This window comes from Ceratotherium simum, chromosome 18 (genome assembly GCF_057802395.1).
Source record: "Ceratotherium simum simum isolate JZ-2026a chromosome 18, ASM5780239v1, whole genome shotgun sequence".
Lineage (NCBI taxonomy): Eukaryota > Metazoa > Chordata > Mammalia > Perissodactyla > Rhinocerotidae > Ceratotherium > Ceratotherium simum.
In genome coordinates this window covers 9052182-9073215 of record NC_141917.1, presented here as the reverse complement: position 1 = coordinate 9073215, position 21034 = coordinate 9052182, and the positions used below count along the sequence as shown (strand labels likewise).

The following is a 21034-nucleotide window of genomic DNA, read 5'->3' as shown; positions in this document are numbered from 1 at the left end:
TCCTAGGGTAACTGGTCAGGGAGGAGGCAGCAGGAGGTTGGCTGCTTTTTTTTTTTTTTCCAGAAAAGGATAGGAATACAAATATAATGCCATCTGCCATTGCAATCCTTTTTGAAGATGGCAGTGCAGAAAATATACCTAAGGCACCGATAATCGTTTTAGGACTCTCTCACAGCTCTGTTACTGAACCATAAAGATGCTGGGGGGAGGGGGAATTATATTCAGATCAGGACCTTTTTGAGGCAAATGCCAAAGAGAAGCAACAAACTGCCTCTTGAGCTTAAGAAGAACTCGTCTTTGTCTGGGGCTCTTTGTCCATGATAGCACTTACCTCGAGGTAATACTCCCATTCCATCTTCATTCGTGGATCTCCTTTGAAATACTGCACTCCTTGTTTCCTTGGGAAAGCCTCGTGGCCGATGGATGCTTCAGGTCTCAACTGTGCACTCGCTTGCCCAACCAGACTCTGTGCCCCACAGCTTTCCAGGTTTCCTCCTGGGTGTCACTGTACTTTAGGGTCCTTCCCTCTGGTTTCCAGGGTGACAGCTTGATCCTTGGATGTATTAGCCGAGGCTCTGGAACAGTGCAAACACAGGCAATTTATACCATGCTGCTCCAGGGGCCACATGGCCCAGGTTTTCTGGAATAGTTCCACTTTCCAATATTCTCTCCCATTATCCGCACAAGAACTTCTGTTTGTCAGGCAGTGCGTTCTAGTTTTGGATAACAAAATGCAAAACAATAGTGTTATTTACCTATCACATGGGACCCAGAGGAACAAAGGTCCTAAGTCCATTTGCAAGTAGGGCAAGTCTGTCTTGAGTCCCAACGCACCCTGCAGCCCACCACCCTCACGCAGTTAGGCTCTGGGAGGGCCAGCCCCATCTGTGTCGGTCACGCCGGGTCTCCAGTACCCAGCCCTGTGGCTGGCACAGTGGTTGCTCAGTAAATATTTATTCAGTGCACGGGCACGGTGGTGGTGTGCAGGGATCCACATGTGTGGACTTACCGTGCCCCAGTCATCCGTGCTGCCCTGGATCTCAGCTGGGCCAAGTCGAGCTCCCAGCCAGACCTGCTCTTAACTGAAATGTCCTCCTCTCCTAACCCTGACAAAACTCCCCTTCCTGCAGGGCCAGCAGGTGTTAAAGGAAAAAGAGAAAAAGGCCCCAACTCCTCCTTTCCCCCACCTTAGCTTGCATTCTAAAGCGTTTACCTTTGTGTGGTGATTCACTGCTGTCATTAACTGTGGAAGTTCTTATCCTCCCCTGAAATGTGGCCATGCTATTCCTACACTTTCTGTCGCTCCCTTGGAACAGATGGGCCTTAGATGCAGATTTGCTTGCCCAACTACGGTGAAAGAAGGAAGGTTCTGGTGTGGTCTGTTCATGCATGCCATCTCAAAGTGAGGATTGTAAAGTGTAGGTTCTCCTTTGATTTCTTAAACATTAAGTTTACATTTAGCCCTAATATCCCTTGAAGTGTGTCACGTCCAGGCTGCTGAGAGCTCAGCACAGGATGTCTCATCCTGCTCATCCTCTTTGTGACTGTGGCCATGGTACTGTCTCTCCAGGTGCAGCTCCATTTGGTAGGGAAACTCCAGGTCACTGCTTGTTCTGTTCTTTCCCCAAAGCCCTGGCAAGATCCTCGAGCATCGCCTCAGGTTACAGATTGGAGCCATCTTCCAGACGCAAGGATGCGCTTCTCTGCTCTAATTTTCACATGAGAACCATCTTGCAGTCCTCCCTCCGCACTGTAACGTGGCCTAGATGGACCCGCTTCAGTTCACACGCTAACCTCCTAACAGTTCTCTCCCCGAGTCTCTCCTTGTGTGTGCTGCGGGCTTAAGTCACAGAGCTCACTTGATCTCGCCCGATGTCCTGTGAGCTCCGGAGGGGGTAATTAGCTCCTTATTTCAGATGAGGAAACTCAGGTTCAAAGAGTCCAACTCAAGTGCCATGGCCACCTGGCTGTCAATTAGAATGCCTGTTCTCTTCCAGCCCCGTGAAACTGCCTTACCATTCAGTTGTCTGTCTCCTCTCTTTTTGGTGACAAGACACATTGAGTGCTTCATTGGAGGCGAAAGCAGATTATCTGGCTGTCCCCATGGAAAGCAAAGGAGAGGGCCCTGAGGAAGCAGACACCCAGAAGGAAGGAGGAGTGGAGATGAGCGCTCTGGGTGTGGGCCGCAGTGCAGCACGTGGTGGATGCTCGCTCTCTGTGTGCCTGCTCTTCTCTTCTTCACTTGGAATCCTTCCTTGGCAAGGTCGTAGAGATTCTCTGGTTCCCCACACGTCATCAGGAGCAGCCCTGGGGGAAATCGCATCCCTGATGGAAGATCAGCCGAGTGGGAGTTCCTCCTGTTGATCAGGACATGCTCGGTTTTCTTGTGGTTGCCACAGAGACTGGTCCCATTGAAAAAGGGAGAGCCTATTTCTGGAAAATCACGATGGCCTGTTCTCCACTTTAGTTTCTGGTAAACCTCACAGGCCTGCCCCGTTGGCCTCTTGCTGACATTCGAGGGGCCCTCTGGGACCAGCTTTCTGGTTTCTTTCATCTTCACCCCAGCACCTGTCCCAGAGCCCTGCACAGTGGGTGAGCTTCAAACGCTGGCTGGTGGAGAGGAGGAAGGTGATGAGGAGCGGGGCCAGTGTCCCTCCAGCCACTGAACAGGCAGGAGACAGGAGGCGCTCCAAATGTAAAGCAAATGCTTCCTGATTTTGAGGCTTGCTTGTACTTGGTAGACACTATATGTATATACCTGTTGAGTGAACAAATGAATGAAACCGACTAATAAACAAATAAACCACAAGTAAACCTTAGGGCCCTGAATATTAATTTACCCAGTAGGTGACCTGGTCACCAGAGAAGATCAGAGCATCGTGACTATTCAACATCAGGGAGTGAATGAGGACTTTAATCAGTGCTCAGGGTGTGTGACTTTGATGTTTGTGTATACCACAGTCGCTCCTGTTGTGCTCCCCTGCTATTAGGATATTCCGAAGTGCTTGCTCTAAACATGTGGTTGAGGGCGGGGCTCTTGGATTAATTGGAAGTCATGCTAACTCACTACCTGGTTTGAAAAAGTAAGCAGAATTGGCAGTGGGTTTAGTTTTTTATGTACTTGACTTTTCTCCTCTTTTTCTGTTAATTACGGAAAAGGCACAAGGGCATGGTGTGATCTAAGGAGGGTCCACAGAGCCAGCGTTTTCAATCAGGCAGCGGCTGCATTTGCAAATCCGAGACCACTGAGGACGGCTTATCATGCCGCCTGGCCGCCTGGGGAGCAACTGCTGCTATCAGCTCACCAATCCCTCCCTGCCAGGAGTTTGGAGGGTGGATTAGGATATAATTACTGGTGAATCCAGCAACAGAGAAACCCAAAATCTCTTGTCCATCATCCCATGGACTTGAAACTACGTTCAGTCCTCCCAGGCCGTGTTTCAACTTCTGCTAGATGCAGAGCCCCTGTTGCCAAGAGAGACCTGGCTGGAAGCATCTTGAGAGGAGGTAAAAGCTGGCATCTCTGCTCTGTGTTCTCTGAAAACATCCGAGGGACAGCTGGTCCCGTTTAAGGTGGGCCCTCTGTACTTCCGGAGATGGAAGTAGACCTAGACCAGAGGAGTGTTTTGGTGTCTGTATTTGATTTAATATCAACTTGTACTTCTTTCTACTAGGATTTCTTTTTTTTTTTTTTTTTTTAAATTTTTATTTATTTATTTTTCCCCCAAAGCCCCAGTAGATAGTTGTATGTCACAGCTGCACATCCTTCTAGTTGCTGTATGTGGGACGCGGCCTCAGCATGGCCAGAGAAGCGGTGCGTCGGTGCGCGCCCGGGATCCGAACCCGGGTCGCCAGTGGCGGAGCGCGCACACTTAACCACTAAGCCATGGGGCCGGCCCTCTACTAGGATTTCTATTAGCAGTTGTCTTGTCAGATTTTTTCCACTTACACGCTCACTTTTCTTTTTAAAGCCATGATAGCTGTGCTGTAGAAAATACATACTTCATACTTTGAACTGTGGACACCCTCCTCCAGAAAATCACACCCTTGTAAAACATGACCTTTGACCCTGAAGACAGCAGACTAGATCTGATTTCAAGATAGAGACAATAAATACTCTGATTTTTAGCACCTGTCTAATCAGCATTAACTATTCACTGGCACTTCCCTGTACTTGAAATTCAAAGAATGACGCTAAAACAAATGTGTCCAGAATCAAAGATGGCATACAGTGGTCCCCCTTATTCTCAGGGGAGACGTTCCGAGGTTTTGCTTTCCTCCTTATCTGGGTTTTGCTTCCCGAGGGTAACTGAAACCAAGGAAAAGTAGGGACGACTGTAGTTTTAAGTGTAAATGTTACTTACTGAAATGCGGTAACATTTAGAACTTTTAATACATATATGATAGTGACACAGATTGTCTGATAATTATACAGTGTTTGCAGGCCCTACAGAGAATGGAGCATTTCCCTGTTGTGACGAGCTGACTGTGTAATGCAAGCCAGGACACAGGCACTTCCTAGGCAGTACCTAGGAGGCTTCCCGAATATTGCCAAATATTGCCTGATTTAGCACATTTAGAAGCGGCCCACCTACAGTCCCCATCTTCCAACACTGTGGCTTTGGTGCTTACCAACAGGCAGGCTTCCCCTGCCCCCAGCTCTGCTACATTGCCACATGGTAAAACACACAGAATTTTTTTTTTTAATTTTAAACTTAGCACTTGCCTTTAATGATAATCTACATTCTTCCTCAAAGATATCTTCCCTGGAACATTTAGCGACATACAGGAAGCAGTCAATTTTCTTGCCCTACACTGTTTAAATAACACAGGATGCTGGGAGCAGATGGGCAGGGCTTCAAATTCTTTGGCACTGGGAGATCATTTTCTCTCTGTAATGCCCTTGAATCCTGTCCCAGGGTAAGTAAGGTGCTTAGAACAAGGAACGAGAAAACTTCAGGTGGACATGCTGGCATTCTTCAAAGAAGCTCTAAGGAACCCTAGAATTCTCTAGTCTTTAAAAAAAAAAGAAAAAAATTCTTAAATTACAGTTTAGAAGACAAAATAGCAACTTCTAGACTGTCTTTATGTAAGAAATTAATTCAATATTTATTACCACTAAATGATTTTGTCAGTGGAGGCAGTGTTCTAAACACAGGGTATGCAGTATTTCATTTAAACTCCCAACTGTTCTATGAAATAGGGATTATTCCCATTTTACGGATGGACACTGAGCCTCAGACAGGCTGCTCATCTGAACTGAGATTTGAACCCAGAGCCATTTGTCTCCAAAGCCCAGGTCCTCAAACTCTGCATTGCACACTTTCCTCTGTGCTTCCGAATCTTCTCTGAGCTCTGTAGAGGCAGAGGCAGAATGAGGTGGGTTTTCTAGACATGCAGATGCCCAGCACCCTGGCTCACCCACACCCTGTCAGGAAGCATGGCCCGGGTGTCTCTCAGCAGGTGTGGTGACTGCTCTGTGTTGTGATGAATGCAGAGATTCTCTGGCCCAGGAGATCCATAAGATGCAAGCTAATAACTAGAATACTTACTGTATTTATCTCATCTTCTTTGCATCCAGGGAAGGAGGGAGAGTAAGGAGAGAGCAGAGGAAAGAAGGAGAAGGGAAAGCCATCAGTCATATGATGAGATCGTCCTGTGTGTAAAGAGTGCTAAGCTTAGAGTAGCTTTCTAGAATTGTGTGTCTAGAGGGAAAATGAAGATTCCCAGGCCCTGTTAAGGTAGCTGTCAGTGTATGTTCTGAGTTTCTGTGTGACACATTGTTTACGTATAAGCCGTACTTGCCCTACACACTCAGTACCTGGGGTGTCAGCCTTCTCTAAAGGAGCAGGTGGGTGAAGTGTTGACATCTGGATCAACAATTAGTCAAATATCTGTGGGTGGAATGTTATCTAGAGAAAAGTCTTTTGGAAGCCCCAAAGAAGAGCTTTCTCCCACGTGGGGACTTTGACCCCCGCTTGTGTCTAGGACAGGCTGAGAACAGGCCGGGCTAAGGTTTTGTCCTAAAGTCACAGCACCCTCGGGTCAGGAGGTCTGAATAAGAACACGAGAGAACACCCTTGCTGACACCAACCCTGAGTCCTCTCCTTGAAGGTGAAGTGTTACATGACCAGTTTGAACATGAGCTCAAACATTCTCCCATAAGAGAGTACATTCGCTCATGCCTTTTAAAAAAGATATTACAAACTCCATATACCAAATCTAAAAGGAATTGGGTTCCAGATTATTTTCTCTTGGATTTAGAATTTTATTTAAAGCACTTGAATTGTCTTATTTACCTTTAGTCAGACTCACTGGACAACACCTGTTCTTAGGGAGAAAGAGACGCACTCGTCCCAAAGTGCCAGCAGCCCCTCCCTGCCCACAGTGGACTTCAGCTGTCAGGTATCCTGAGCCTGGCGGAGTGGGCCAGAGCTTGGCTGGCCTCGAGAGCCAGCAGCTAAAAGGACCAGCAGTGCCATCTTGTGGGAGTGCTCCCGGATCCTGAAATCAAGGTGGAGGAGGGCACAACCTTGACTGTCGACTTTGAAGAATGACGTTACAAAGAAATGTCAGTGTGCAGTCAAGTGCGATGTTTCCCTCTGGTCACCAGCCATGCTAATTATTATTTTGGTGTCTAGAAAATTAATAACCCAAATAAATTAACACCAAGCCAGAAAGATATTTCAAGAACTAAAATGGCTAGAAAGGATTTGTTTTCAATCTATCTACTAGCAAATGTATTTAAAATCACCCCAGGTGGGAATATATTTTTCTGTAAGCTCCGTGAAAACACAAAGCCACAGGTCTAGATCAGAGTCAGAATATAGCAGCAGAATCTGCTTATAGATTGCCTTTGGGCTCTATCCTTTCACAGGGAGGGTCGACAAGAAGACTGCTTTTCCCAGGTATCATCGTGCGAGCTGGGCTGCACCCCAAATCACCCACCACCATCAGTGTAAGGGCACAGGGCCCCCCAGACCTCGTTCCCTTCGCTCTGATAAAAATTAAATCATGCCTCTTCCTTCTGCTCACTGTGCTCTAGCATCATGTCCTTCCCATCACACACACACATGGACCTCAGCTTAAACTTTAGCTTTCTGGGGTCTGCATTGACTCCCCTCTGTGAAGTAACCCCCCCCAAGTGTGTTCTGGCAGAGCACCCTGTTCGTTTCTTCCTGGTGCTGGTCGCCATTTGTAATTCCACACCTCAGCACCCCGACTCCCATGCTGACGGGAGTCCCCGAGGGAGCTGCCCCCTCTCCCCGGCTGTCTGTCGGAGGGCTCGGGCAGCACAGCTGAGGTGTGGGGGTGATGTCACTCCTGGGTGGCTCAGAATCACCATCAGCCCCTCAGTGATGGGGTGCGGTGTCACTGTTTACATTAGTGGGGCTGGATTGGGGGACCATCGTGCCTCCCCCTCCCCTTTTGGCTGTGCACAGATACCTTGAAAGGCTGTGGGGTCTGGGAGCTGATGCACCCCTTGTGAGGATGTCACAGGTTAAACGGGGCGCTTCTGTCATTTGGCCTCAGGAGAGGCGCCTTCTCACGGAACAGTTAGCTACTTCTTGGAAAATGCAGTGGAGCCTCTGACACAGCTTTCTGGACCTGAGTGTTTTGAGAGCAACACTCCCTGAGTCACCAGGCCACTTTGACTTTCAGGGTGATTTTGAGGGGGAAGTCCCTGTCTCAGCACTCACATGCTTTCTTACCAGGAAGAGGGGGAGTGTCACATGGTGACTGCCTCCCGAGTTTCGATGTAGCCTTTTCTGGATGGCGCAGTGCTACTGCTGAGCACTGCCAGTGCCCCAGCTAGGATTCCTTCCATCCTTGCCTCCTGTGCAGTGACAGGGGCTGTGCGTGGAGAAGAAGCTGGTGGTCTCAGTGCCGAGCCTGTCCCCTCAGAGCACGCTCTGGAAGCTCAGCCGGCCTCCTCACTGCTGTGCGTTTCTTCTTGTCTTCAGTGGGCTGGGAAAGTGAACAAGCAGACCATTCAGATCACGTCAAGATAGAAATCAGATTGAGAGCCCAGGGAGTTTTCCTTCACATCAGGTCCCTCGATTTGGTGGCATCTGTTTTGTTGTTCACAGACCTTTTTTTGCTTACCTCTGAAGCCCTTTGTCCCTGATAAGTGGGGTCATTCTACAAGGCTGGGGGCTCTGAAGATCACAGAACTGGACTAGGTGTGGGAGCGTGGGGCTGGTGCCTGGAAGGGAGCAGGGATGTGTCGTCATCCCAACACCTGACATTCATGGAGGGTTTGCTGTGTGCTAAGCAGCATGTGTCTGTACAGTCAACTAGTGAGGGAGGGCCCGCTGCTATCCCATTTTACAGATGAGGAAGCTACACCTCGACAGGTCAGACACCAGCCCACCCCCCGGTCATTGGCAGAGCCAAGACTCGAACACGGACTGACGTGAGAGCCGGTGTGCGGCTGGCATCCATCTGCCGCCTTTCCTCCTGGCCACCTCCTTGGACCATACAGACTGTGTTTTGACTTGATGGATAATTTGAAACCTTGACTGGGCTTTGTTCCTGAAGCCCGGGAGCCGAGATGTGTGCGATGGTGGGACCAACAACCCAATAGAAGGCACGGAGCTGAGAGCTCTGAGACCCGCACCCTCCAGGCTCTGCCTCTGGGACCATGAACAAGTTTCAGCCTCTCCCAACTGCCATTCTTCCATCCATAAAATAGACTCTATAAAATCCATTATCAAGTCAGAAAGTAAATGTTTAGGCAGACTTGAATATATTGTACTGTCCGGTTGGATAAGGGACTCTGATTACATTTAGATTACTTACTTTAAAAATCTGCATCTCGGGACCGGCCTCGTGGCGTAGCGGGTAAGTGCGCGCACTCCGCTGCTGGCGGCCCAGGTTCAGGTCCTGGGCGCGCACTGACGCACCGCTTGTCAGGCCATACTGTGGCAGCATCCCATATAAAGTGGAGGAAGATCAGCACGGATGTTAGCTCAGGGCCAGTCTTCTTCAGCAAAAAGAGGACGATTGGCATGGATGTTAGCTCAGGGCTGATCTTCTTCACAAAAAAAGAAAAAAATCTGCATCTCTAAATCATACGGGAGCCAGAACCCAAAAATGGAGGCCACTACATGACCCTCTTCTCAGCCCTAAAATGAGGGCGTCAGGCTAGTGCCCTGGCCAGCTTTTGTTCCTAGTCTGACTTTGAGCATTTACCTACTCTGCGACCTTCAGGGACATTCCTGAACCTCTCTGATTCACCGTTCCCTCATCTGTAAAAGGAGATAGTAGTTCCCACTCCATAGGGTTGAGAGGGTTAGATACACAGTTCTGTGTAAAGTACTTGCCTCAGGGCCTGGCCCACCAGAAGTGATCAGTGAATAGTAGCTATTATCATCTAGGATCATTCCCATCCTTTCGGGAAAATAAAGAACAAACAGCACAGTGGAGGTTGTGCATCCCCATCTTCTGTATGAGAGCTGCCTGCTGATGTTTTCAGAGTGCGTTTTCATGAAGAGGAGAAAGTATTTGCAGAGGACGACTTAGTGGCCTTCCTTGAACCCGGATCAAAACTGCCGACATGAAAATGATTCTGTTCACTAGAACTTTCCGGTACTGCCTTTGCTGCCATTTTGACTGCTCTGAATGGGATAGGTGATGTGACTGGATTCCCTGTCTTCCTGATTGCTATGTGTGTCTCCCCATCCTCAGATGCTCCTCCCCGATAACTAAGTGGCCCTAAGCCCCGTCCGGAGGCTTGGGAAGGCACAGGCTGACCCGGCGGGCAGCGTTGAATCCCTCACTTCCTAGAAGCCTACTCTTGGCTGAGGGGGCAGCTGGCACTCCCTGGGGGTTCAGGGAAGAAGGGAAAGGAGCCCAAACAACCAGCTGGGAGAGCAGGGCAGGTGCAGGGCTGCAGGTGCAGATCACTGCCACGACATTGCCTTACGTCGCAGTCCTGGGAGGACTGCTGGCAGGTCAGTCCTTGCCAGGGAGCCCAGAAGCACCTCCCCAGGCTGAACGGGGAACGTATGTGTCCTGCAGAGGTCTGGGCTGCGCGGGCACATCTGGGGTGTCTGCTGCAGTCCTGTGCAAAACTGTAGAAAGCACACTGGAAACCAACCGAGATAGTGGAGGAGTTTGCGTTCGTGCCCTTTAGCCTGGGAAAGGGTGTCCCAGAGGCCAGTGGTGGCCTTCCTCAAACGTTGAAGGTCTGTCCCACGGAAGAGGCCCAGACTTGGGAAGGGGCCACTGGGCAAAGTGCAGGGAACCAGAGACCGCATCACCTGGGAGACATCACAGAGGCCGCCTGAGGGCCCACGAGCCCCTTGTCTGCAGAGGCACGAAGGCATGAGCTGTGCATGGGCTGTGTTGGCATTCCACATAGGAGGGAAGCTGGCCCAGGCCTCCACTGTTAGGCTCGCATCCAGCCACAATGCACGAGGTGGTCGGTTTTCATCTCTTTGAGCTGGGCAGAAAATGTCCCATCACCCAGGACCTGTGCCCTCTCTCCAGGTCATCAAGTCTTAGGGCCCAAACAAACAATGTAATCTGAGTCATTTTTCTGTTGATTACACGTTAGACTAGTAGTGCTTTGGATATGAGTTAATTAAAATATATTGAAATTTATTTCAGTAATTACTGTTTTAGAGTTCAGGGGAGTTTTAAAAATACGAAGTGTTTCCTCAGGGCTGGGGAGTTTGATTTAAAAATGGGACTATCAAACTCAGTCCTGAGTTTGCATTCCATGGGGTCCCACATTCACTAAGCATTTATGGCATTTTATCTTGCCTGTTTGGAATGCCAATAAGGTATACACCTTATTCATCAAGGAAATTTATAAAATAAATAATAGGAAACTTTCATTTGGCACAAATGACCCTTGTTAAGCCTTTGATGTGGTCCTTACCAGGAGAAGACTGGAAATGTGTTCTCTGTGAACATTCAGCGGCTGTGTAGGGCAGGTGTGATGAGGCTGCAGACTTTCTGCTGATGTATAGGAGGTATTACAGCTCTAATCCCTGATAATTCTGCCTTGCTTGCAGTTCCTTTAAATTAAATGTGTGATTTTAAAAACCTCGAAAGGCCTGAGGATGTGGGGAGGACAGGAATGATATTTTTCACTGTCTCTGTTTCCTGAGAGAAAGTAATGTTGCTTCCTCAAAACAACATCTGTCAGAATGATTTTCATCAGATTAAATAAGTCCTCAAAGCCGATATCACAGCTTATAGAATCTTGGAAATGTAGGTTATGCTTTGTATGGAACCCGAATGGAATTTAAAATGTGTGTGTTTTAGCAAACACAGCTTTGCAAGCAGACTCTTTATCGGGGTTTCTTGTTTGTAAATTTCTGTTTAAGCTACCATATCTCAAGGAGTTTAGAGAATTTTTGACTGTATAAATGTAGTAAAGAGTCATTGGCCAATTTAAGATGCTATGAATTGTAGATGGAAAAAGGCAATGAGCTCAGGGCCCTTTGGCCAAGCCTGAGGACAGCCTGCCCAGCACACACGCTCTGCCACGGTCGGAGCCCCGTGAAGCAGAGGCTGCTGTTAGACAGGAGGCCAGAGGCCAGCTTCTGCCGCCTTTTCACAGGTGCTGCCCTATGTCCTGACGGTCGATTACGGCCTTTTCAGTTGTAGAGAAGAGAAGATGACCGTTTTGGAGGGAATTTTATGTTATAAAGACCTTGAATGAAGGATCACTTCCCATTGATATTTATTATTCCTTGCTGCAAGGAAGCTGATTCTTAAAATTGGTTGCTAAATCGAAACCACAATGAGATACCACTTCATACCCATTAGGATGGTTACTACCAAAAAAAACAGAAAATAACAAGTGTTGGAGAGGACGTGGAAAAACTGGAACCCTTGTGCACTGTTGGTGGGAATGCACCATGGTGACACTGCCGGGGAAAATGGTTTGGCAGTTCCTCAGAACGTTAAACACAGAATTACCATAGGACCCAGCAGTTCTCCTTCTGAGCGTGTACGTGAAATAATTGAAAGCAGGTACTCGAACAGCTACTTGTACACCCGTGTTCATAGTATCGTTAATCACAACAGCCAAAAGGTCCATCAGCAGATGAATGAATAAACAAAATGTGGTCTAGCCATACAAGGAATATTATTCAGCCTTAAAAAGGAAGAAAATGCTGATACCTGCTGCAACATAGATGAACATTATGCTGAGTGAAATAAGCCAGACACAAAAGGACAAATATTGTGTGACTCCACTTATATGAAGGACCTAGAGTAGTTCAATTCATAGGACAGAATGTACGGCAGTTACCAGGAGCTGGAGAGGAGGGAATGGGGAGTTATTGTTTCATAGGTACAGAGTTTGTGTTGAGGATGATGAAAAAGTTCTGGAAATGGATAGTGGTGATGGTAGCATAATGTTATGAATATACTTAATGCCACTGAACTGTACAATTAACAATTGCTAAAATGGTAAATAAAACAAAATTTTCTGTGTGTGTGTGAGGAAGATTAGCCCTGAGGTAACATCCGTTGCCAATCCTCCTCTTTTTGCTGAGGAAGATTGGCCCTGGGCTAACATCCATGCCCATCTGCCTCTACTTTATATGGGACACCGCCACAGCATGGCTTGATGAGCGGTGCCTATGTCCACGCCCGGGATCCAGGCCGGCGAACCCCGGGCCGCCGCAGCGGAGCGCACGAACTTAACCACTATGCCACCGGGCCAGCCCCAATAAATACACATTTTTAAAAAAATTAGTTGTTTGCTGAGCTAGCTGGGGTTTTAAAGCAAACCTGGAAGGAAAGGGAGAGTTTACACTCTGTCTTCAGAAGGATTGTGTAACTGGAGCTGCCCAGAGCTAACGCAGCCCGAGTCTCCTCTCCAGGCTAGATAAGACTGCATGTGCAGCACAATTCTTAAATGTTGTTTTATTTTAAAAAAGTGCAATCTAAAAGCAAGACCCTCCCCTCAAACGTGCTGGATCTGCAGGGCTTTTTCTTTCTTTCTTATCAGTACCCATAGATGCGGGATGAAGTTTTGAGATCTGGCCCCCCACCTCCTTGCCCCAGGTTAATTGGACGGAATGTGCATGGCTTTGGTTGTCCCAAAAGTCTTATGTGACTGAAGCCAGCTCACTGCCCCTGCTCCTCTGGCCAGATTCAGCCCTCTGGGGGTGCACACAAGGGCAAGTTCACACCCTTTCTATCCCGAGTCCCTTTGACGGGGCAAACACCACACCCAGCAGAAGGAATGGAGGCTTCAGTGGCCAGGACACAGGTTGGTCTGGCCACAGTGTCTTCTTGCCACACCGTCCCCAGCCCCTGCGCAGCTCCCTGAAGACCCCAGTGGGCCCCTCGGTGTTAGAGCTGCACGTGCTGTGTCTTGGCTGCTGCCCATCAATAAATGTGTCATATGAGTATGCACTGATAAGAAGCAGAATACGTTTTAAGACATATACCAAAAGCAAAGATTTGAAAAGGGGATGCTTGAACTCTTAATTCTTAATTGTTTAGTATTAACTTAATTTTTTAAATATTTATGTTAATATAAAATTTTAATACTGACTTCTATAATTTTTAGTATTTACTATTTCCATATTTGTTTGCAAAGTGTCCACCTGGGGTATATGCATCCCCTTGGGAAGCCACTGCTTTAGAAACTTTGTCGGCTGTTCCCTCTTCTCACCCCTAACCCAGAAGTGGTTTATGAATTCCAGGTATAATGTTTCAAAAATCCCCCCACCTCAAACCTAAAGAGCCACTTTGTACAGAACATACATACCCTAAACATCTGGCTCACAAAGCAAGCCAGCACCCCGCTCACCTCCACCCATCACCTCAACTGTTATCAGAAGCATATTTCTTTACTCTGAGGCCAACCTGCTGGTCATTGATACGCTCTCCCTTTATGAGCGGAATCCAACCAGCGTTACAACTCAACAGCTTAAGTAATGACGTGTCAGGGTGTAAATGCCTCTGTAAGACTGGGGGTTAGGAAGAAGAGTGATCTACTGATTCAGTTGCAATTTTCTGATAGTGCAGTTCCGTGTGTAAATGTGTATGTTTGTGTGTTTTATACACATAGTAATATAGAATTACAAGTGATTTTAACTTTTTTTTGCTTGTCTGCTTTTCAACAATGAATGTATACATCATACAAATATACATATATAGAGAGAGAGAATATATATTTATATACATGTATGAAATGGCCCAAGCTTCCTTGGCCATCTTTTGGGGCGCACTTTGGGGTGAGGGAGCTAATCTCCCGTATCGTATATTTATTCTGATAGATTCACTCACTGTGGGTGACTTTCTCATCAAGATCTTGCTCGCAGAGAGCTGTCTCTATTTCTGCCTTTCAGAGCCTTGGCTTAGGTTACACAACCAATACAAAGTGGAGAGGATTGAAGTAATGGCGCACTCTTGCTACAAGAAGATGGCCATGCCTTATTGGAAGGTGATACTGCATAATTAGTTATCAGAATGGAACCATCTCAACTTCAGGCGCTTCCTGCATTTTAAGGGAACATTCAAAACTTAAGAAACTTTTGTGCTGCCATTTCCATATTCTTTTCCAAAACATTTATAGTATGTTAGAATCCAGAACGTGGTTCCCATGCTTTGGATGGAAAACGCTTGGTGGTGAATACCCTGGAGGCCGAGCCTATGAGTGTGGAGCAGTCTCGGAACAGGATTCCAAACGAATCCAGTCATACTATGTAGGGGACTGACACTTGAGCTGAACTCACTCATCTCTGGCTGGCTGTAGAACCTGTAGCCAAATCACATTTGTAATAAAAGGAAAAAAATCCAACCTAGTTAACCACACAACAAAAGCTAAGTAAACCCAAAGTCATGGGGGGTCGTTTCTGTGCTGCTTTAGTAAGACGGGAAGGATCTTTTTTTTTTTTTTTTGTGAGGAAGATTGGCCCTGAGCTAACATCTGCCAATCCTCCTCTTTTTGCTGAGGAAGACTGGCCCTGGGCTAACATCCGTGCCCATCCTCCTCCACTTTATATGGGATGCCACCACAGCATGGCCTGCCAAGCAGTGCGTCAGTGTGCGCCCGGGATCCGAACTGGGGAACCCCTGGCCGCTGCAGTGGAGCGCGCGCACTTAACCGCTTGCGCCACCGGGCCGACCCCCAAGACTGGCAGTATCTTAATCTCATGGAGTAACAGAAATTACCTAGGGGAATTTCAGGTGTTCTTGCTAACTCTTTGGGATGTCAACAGTGAACTGCGAATACTGGGACTTTTGCCTGCAGCAAAACAAGACAAGACACGTGGTTTCCTTCAAAGGTCCCCCAGCAGTGGAGCAGAGCAGCAGAGCCGGTGCGAGGCGGGCTGGGCGGCTCGAGGGATGGATTCCGCTCTGTCTATCGGCGAGATCGGCCTTAAGCAGAACTGTCCACCTCCTCGAGCTGCCCCTGCTGCTCCATGGACACGGGACAGCTCTCCTCGCCGGGCTGGCCTTGCATTCACCTGTCGCTCCCGGGTCTCCTTACCTCTGGTCGAGGTGTTTCAGAGGTGTGCACCCCTGTGTACTACCTGGAACTGTGTTCTGATGGTTTTAAACTGACGCATGCAGCCAATAAAAAAATGCATAGTAAAGCATATAATAACATGGAAGTATGCTCACCTTATCCTAAGTGCAGAAAGAAGATTACAAAACAATGTGACTCTTTTTGTAAGAAAAAAAAATTTAGCAACAAATGTGTCTGTCTATCCATAGAAAGAAAGACTGGAAGGATATCCAACATGTTAACAGTGCTTATCTCCAGGTGGTAGAATTACAGGTGATTTTAACGTGCTTTGGCTTGTCTGCTTTTCAACAATGAACATGGAATTCTTTGGTCTGTATTCCATCCTGTCCGTGTTGGTGACAGTGTGGGCGAGCTCAGTATGATTTAAGATGTTAAACAAGGGCAATAGCTTCACAAGGGCCTTTCATTTTTAAGACTCGGGGTCCCATAGGGGCCAGGAGCTTTGCATTGGCTCTGGGATCTCCCCCGGTAGAAGCTGCTGGAAGCCATGGTCTCCGGGGGGACTCTGGAAGGAGGAGCCCTCAGCCCAGCAGACGGGGAAGCTCCTTGGTTGCAGTCTCCGCGTTCATCCAGTGTGACCCTGCTTCTTTCTTCCTTCAGAGAAACGCCCATGTCCGTATCCTCTTGAAACCAAAACTACTGGGCTTGCCCACAGTTGCAGTGAGGGGATGAACCAAAAATGAAAACAAAAAGAAAGTGCATTTCGGTAACTCGCCTGCTGTTTGCTACAGTCTGTTGTCCTCTCTTGCTCTTGCGGAAGTCGCCTCAGGAGAAGGGGGCTCCACAGTGTCCTGCACCCAGTAACACAGAGGAAGAGGTGTGCTCCCGCTTCCCCCCTCCTCCTCAGGGTCAGTTTGTTACACGCCCGGAAACCAGCCTCGTCCACATTCGCGGTGCCTGCCGCATCCCCCTCGTGTGAGTTGTTCTGTTAACCAGTCTTTTCCCTTCTTGTCTTCCAGTCCGCCCAAACCGACCGTGTTCATCTCTGGTGTTATCGCCCGGGTAAGAGCCGTTCCGTCACCTCCGGGCCTCAGCACGCGGTCTCTCGATTCCTCCTGTCTTTGTTAAACCCCGTTCATCCAGTCTGGGGTCTGGTGGCTCTGAGTTGTCCCGTGTCCATGGAGCGTGCTTCTGTCCTTAGGCATGTATGAAATCATGTCAATGTGGGACGCACGCGAGAGCTGGAGCTGCCTTCTCTCCTCCCGCCTCACCTGACCCCCTTCTCTTAGACTCGGCCAGGGGTCGCCCAGCCACCCACCGGCCAAGTGTTTCTGGGTGACCTGTGAGCGGAGAATGTTTTTACACTTTTAAATGGCTGAAAAAATCAAAATAAGAATTGTATGTCATGACATGTGAAGATGATGTGAAATTCAAATTTCAGTCCACAGATAAAGTTTTTGTGGCATGAAGCCACGCCCATTTACGGGTGTATCATCTGTGGCTGCTTTCATGAAACAGTGTCAGAGCTAAACAGTTGAGGCCGAGAGTAGGACCCACAAAGCCTAAAATATTTACTGTCTGGCCTATTACAGAAAGCATCTGCCAACCCCTGGACTAAACTCATCTCACACCCTTTGTGTTTCGGGACCCCCCTCTTCTGGTGAGACCCGACATTTTGTTTTAACTACAGACCTCCCCCAGCAAGCTCCCGCTTTGGGGATGGCACACTAGTCCATAGTTCTGTGGCTCACAGTACGTTCGAGCCCTTAGCACTTGATGTATAAGAAAATGACATATTGGGGACAGCTCCCACAGCCATCCAGAGACCCTGGGATAGATGGGTGGAACATCTACTACGTGTGAGAAAATGAAATACCGACACAGGTCCAAGGTCACCCCATGCCAGTTGGCTCGGCCAGAGCATGCTATGGCTCTAGGCTGCCCAGGGGGGCCGGATCCCAGCCCCCCTCACACATGCCCTGTTGGCACAAGAAGGCAGTTCCTCCCTGAAAAACAGCCGGGTACCTTCTCCAAGACTCAGTGGGGTGAATCCAACTCTATCTCACAGCTTTCAGCCCTGCCCTGTGCGTTTCCTTCCCGACTGGTGCCCCTGACCCCCCTCACAGCCGTGGTGGCAAATCTGAACTGAAGACCCTGGATTAGGTTCTGTCTTGCCCCCAATTCAAAAGATCACAAGAACAGTTCTAGCAGAAGAAAGCCACCAACACACTTAGTTCCCAGTGAGTCGTATGGTGACTGATCTCATGGGGGCAGAGACAGCGAGCATCCTCACCTTCTGGATAGTACGTGGCCTCAGTGCTCGCTTCTGCTCCCCAGAGCTTCAGGACCCCTACAGCCCCAGGAGACAGGCTTCTACCTGTTGGCAGGCTCCCCATGCCATCCTGCACCCTGGTGGACTCTGGGTTGGGGCCTTGCTCATGCACATACCCAGCTGTTCCATGTTGATGGGCCAGTGCCTTCTGTGTCTCCTGACAGGGCGACAAGGATTTCCCCCCAGCGGCCGCCCAGGTGGCTCACCAGAAGCCCCACGCCTCCATAGACAAGCATTCGTCCCCGAGAACCCAGCACATCCAGCAGCCTCGCAAGTGACCCGCGAGGACCCAGCATCCTCACCAGCCGTGCCTCGGTTCCCCAACCTTTGGTATTTCCCCAGTAAAGAGAACTGGCTTTGTCTTCAGAATCCTGCTCCACTGGGAAGTCTAAGACAAAGCAAAGCACCCCTTCCTTTGCCTTAAATTTCCATATCTAAAACTAGAAACTGATCAGACCCCAAACCTTATTTCCTGGGAGTCCTGGCTGGTGTCGTTTGAGGATCATTGTGCCCCAAAAGTGCCATTAGCAGAACTGGCCACGCCCTGAGTAAAAGGAAGTTGTTCAAAGTTTAGCTTTAGTTCCATTTCAGCCATCACCCAAGTCTCTACCTGTGGTCTTAAAACCCAGAGGGCACAAATGTGGGAAGATGAGATTAGGGTGGGGGAAAGGCTCAATCATTTCATGCTTTTTAGTAACAGGACAATAAAATCTTAACACCTGGGGGGAGTAAGAAGTGAGGGTGCTAATTACAGTGGCAGGTTCAAAAGGCAGAGCAGGGGAGACTTGAAACAGACAGCAACACTCAATTTCCCTCCTGGTGTGACGAGGGACCGCCGTCCAGGGCGACACCAGCACTCCCAGGAGAGCCGAAGGAAAGCTGCATCTCTGAAACGGCTCTTCTGCTCCAGGAGTCATCTTGCTGAAAAAGTAGAATGTAGGTAGTTTGCCCGAAGGGAGTACTTCCTGAATGAGCTCTCTCAGTGTGGGTCCCAAGTCCCACCCTGCCTCACCATCCAGACAGCCTCCACCGGGAAAACTGAGGCCAGCCTGCATTTTTTCAGTAATCACCGCTAGAGCTGCCTTTGAGTTCTAGAAGTGATCACTGACCAGGTGGAGGGATAGACTTATAGCTAATTCAGGAACACCAGAGCAAGAGCATTGAATGCGTGGAGAGACCAGATGAAAATCTGCCCTTTGTCTCCCTGGGGAAAGGTAGAAACACCACATTCCATTTGAGCTAAGAAAACCTGTTTGTCAATCAGTCAAACTGTCCAGCATTCCTCTGCCCGAGAGCATATTTGCCTGGGCCCGTCAGGCCCGTGTCCACTCGGGCACGTCAGATTGTCCTCCACTTTCTGTACACGCTTCCTGCCCAGAGGCGCCCTAGGCTGCTCGCTGGCTCACGCTATAAAGTGCCTGCTTTTCTGAAGAGCCAGAGGGCTCGTGGACTCAGATGTTAAAATCTTCCAGAGCAGATGCTTTTGGAGAGGACGTGCCCCGACCGTCCTGCTTGCTGTAGTGACATTAGCTGCAGGTCAGTGGTGGTGCTGGGAGCAGCATGTCCACCACCAGCCTTTCTGATGCCGTTATCAGATGCCCGTCTGCCCACTGGTAAGAGTGATGCAGACCTAGGCAGACCCACCTCTGGCCCTTCCCTAAGGGAGAAACACCATGCTGCTTCGCATTCTAAAGGCAACATTTGGTTTCCATCTCACTGACTTGCGGAAGCCAGGGTCTAACCCGCAAGGCCCCGGGTTGTCATATGTTCTTAACCTCTGAGATGTTGGTATAAACTGAGACTGGCTTTTGGCGATGCAGACTGGGTGGGCAGTGCTGCCGTGGGTCCACTGAGCAAGCAGCTTCCTCCCAGCCCGCCTCCTGGAGCCGGCATCTAGGAAGGGACGCTCAGAGCAGGCAGCTCTAGGGCAGGCCCATGCAGACCATCGCCCCCTCCACTACGGAAATTCAGATGCATCCTTGATACTTTCCAGTTCTGCAGCCAGGGGCACCGTACTGTTTCCCAAGGTGCATTTTTCATGTACTTTTAGCTACGTCTGGCCTGTATCTGTGGGCTTTAGCTCATTGGAAGCAAAATGTTTTTCTGAATGAGTTGATCAATTGTTAACTTCAAAAGTAATAATGATTATAATAAAGCTCCTGCATTTCTTCTCATGGTTTGTTTTTTCTTTTATTTCAGAGATGTTTCTTTTACGTTTGACTAGCGCTGTCAGATGGTTTCAACAGAAATAGGAGCGTGCATACATGATGGGTATTTTCACAAATTGTTTCCAGACACAAAGTCGAACTGTCAGACACCTGGCACCTCAAGTCTAATCATCTACTTTAAAATGTCGTAAAATGGAAAGTCTTAATACAGTTGATTAAAACATCCTGCTTGGGCCCAGCAGCTGGCCCTGTGCTAGGCAGGCCCTTTGGGGACAGACTTAAGAAGGAATTAGTAATAGAAAGCCCAGGAGGGCTGTGAGCAGCTTTTGACGAACAAGACATGTTCACCTTCATCCAAAGTTCTCCTCTAAACCTTAAGAGAAAATAATCACAACTATTAAACCTCAAGTTCCAGAATGAGATCACAAATCGGAGCTGGGAGGGACCCCGAGGTTTTCCCACCAGCGCCTCACTGGTCCGGTGAGGACTGGGGTGCAGCCTGTGGCCCTGAGCCCGGATGTGGTAGTTTCCACCAGTCTGCACCTCCAGCCCTGGCCGGTCCTTAGCCCTTAGTGTCTCCTCTCGATGCTGCTGTTTGTATTCACGTGTCTGTCTCCCTTACTGACTTGAGGATGGAGTGAGGGTCTTACTCATTTAGTATCATAGGGCGGAGAGTCGTTCTCAGTAAATAAATGTTAGAGGACAGAAATGCAAAACACGACAGAGAACAGACAGAATTGCCCCCAAGGGCTTTCTGTGTTATTATTAACATCATTGTCACCTGTATTCGTTTCCTTTTGCTGCCCGTGGAAATGTCTTACTTCACAGTTCTGGAGACTGGAAGTTTGCAGTCAAGGACTGGGTGGGCCTCACTCCCGCAGGAGCCCCCAGGGGTGACCGTCCCTGCTCTGTCAGCGCCTGATGCTGCTGGCCATGCTTGGGGTTCTTTGGCTTGTTGCAGCATGAGTCCAGTCTCTGCCCCTGTGTCACAGGGATATCCTGCCTGTGTTTGTGTCTGTCCATACTTCTCTCCTCCTCTAAGGACACCGGTCAGTGGATTAGTGCTCATCCTAATCCAGTGTG

The 21034-nt window shown here is 48.7% G+C and overlaps 1 protein-coding gene across 1 annotated transcript in view; it reads left to right on the top strand.

Annotated features, from left to right (window-relative positions):
• DAP (death associated protein) overlaps positions 1–19957 on the top strand; it is a 66340-nt gene extending 46383 nt beyond the window's left edge. The window contains exons 3-4 of the mRNA XM_004427122.3: positions 16471–16513; positions 17948–19957. Coding sequence (XP_004427179.1) covers positions 16471–16513; positions 17948–18061 — 157 coding nt within the window. The 3' untranslated portion in view covers positions 18062–19957. The remainder of the gene's footprint in view (positions 1–16470; positions 16514–17947) is intronic.
• The last annotated feature ends 1077 nt before the right edge of the window (positions 19958–21034 follow it).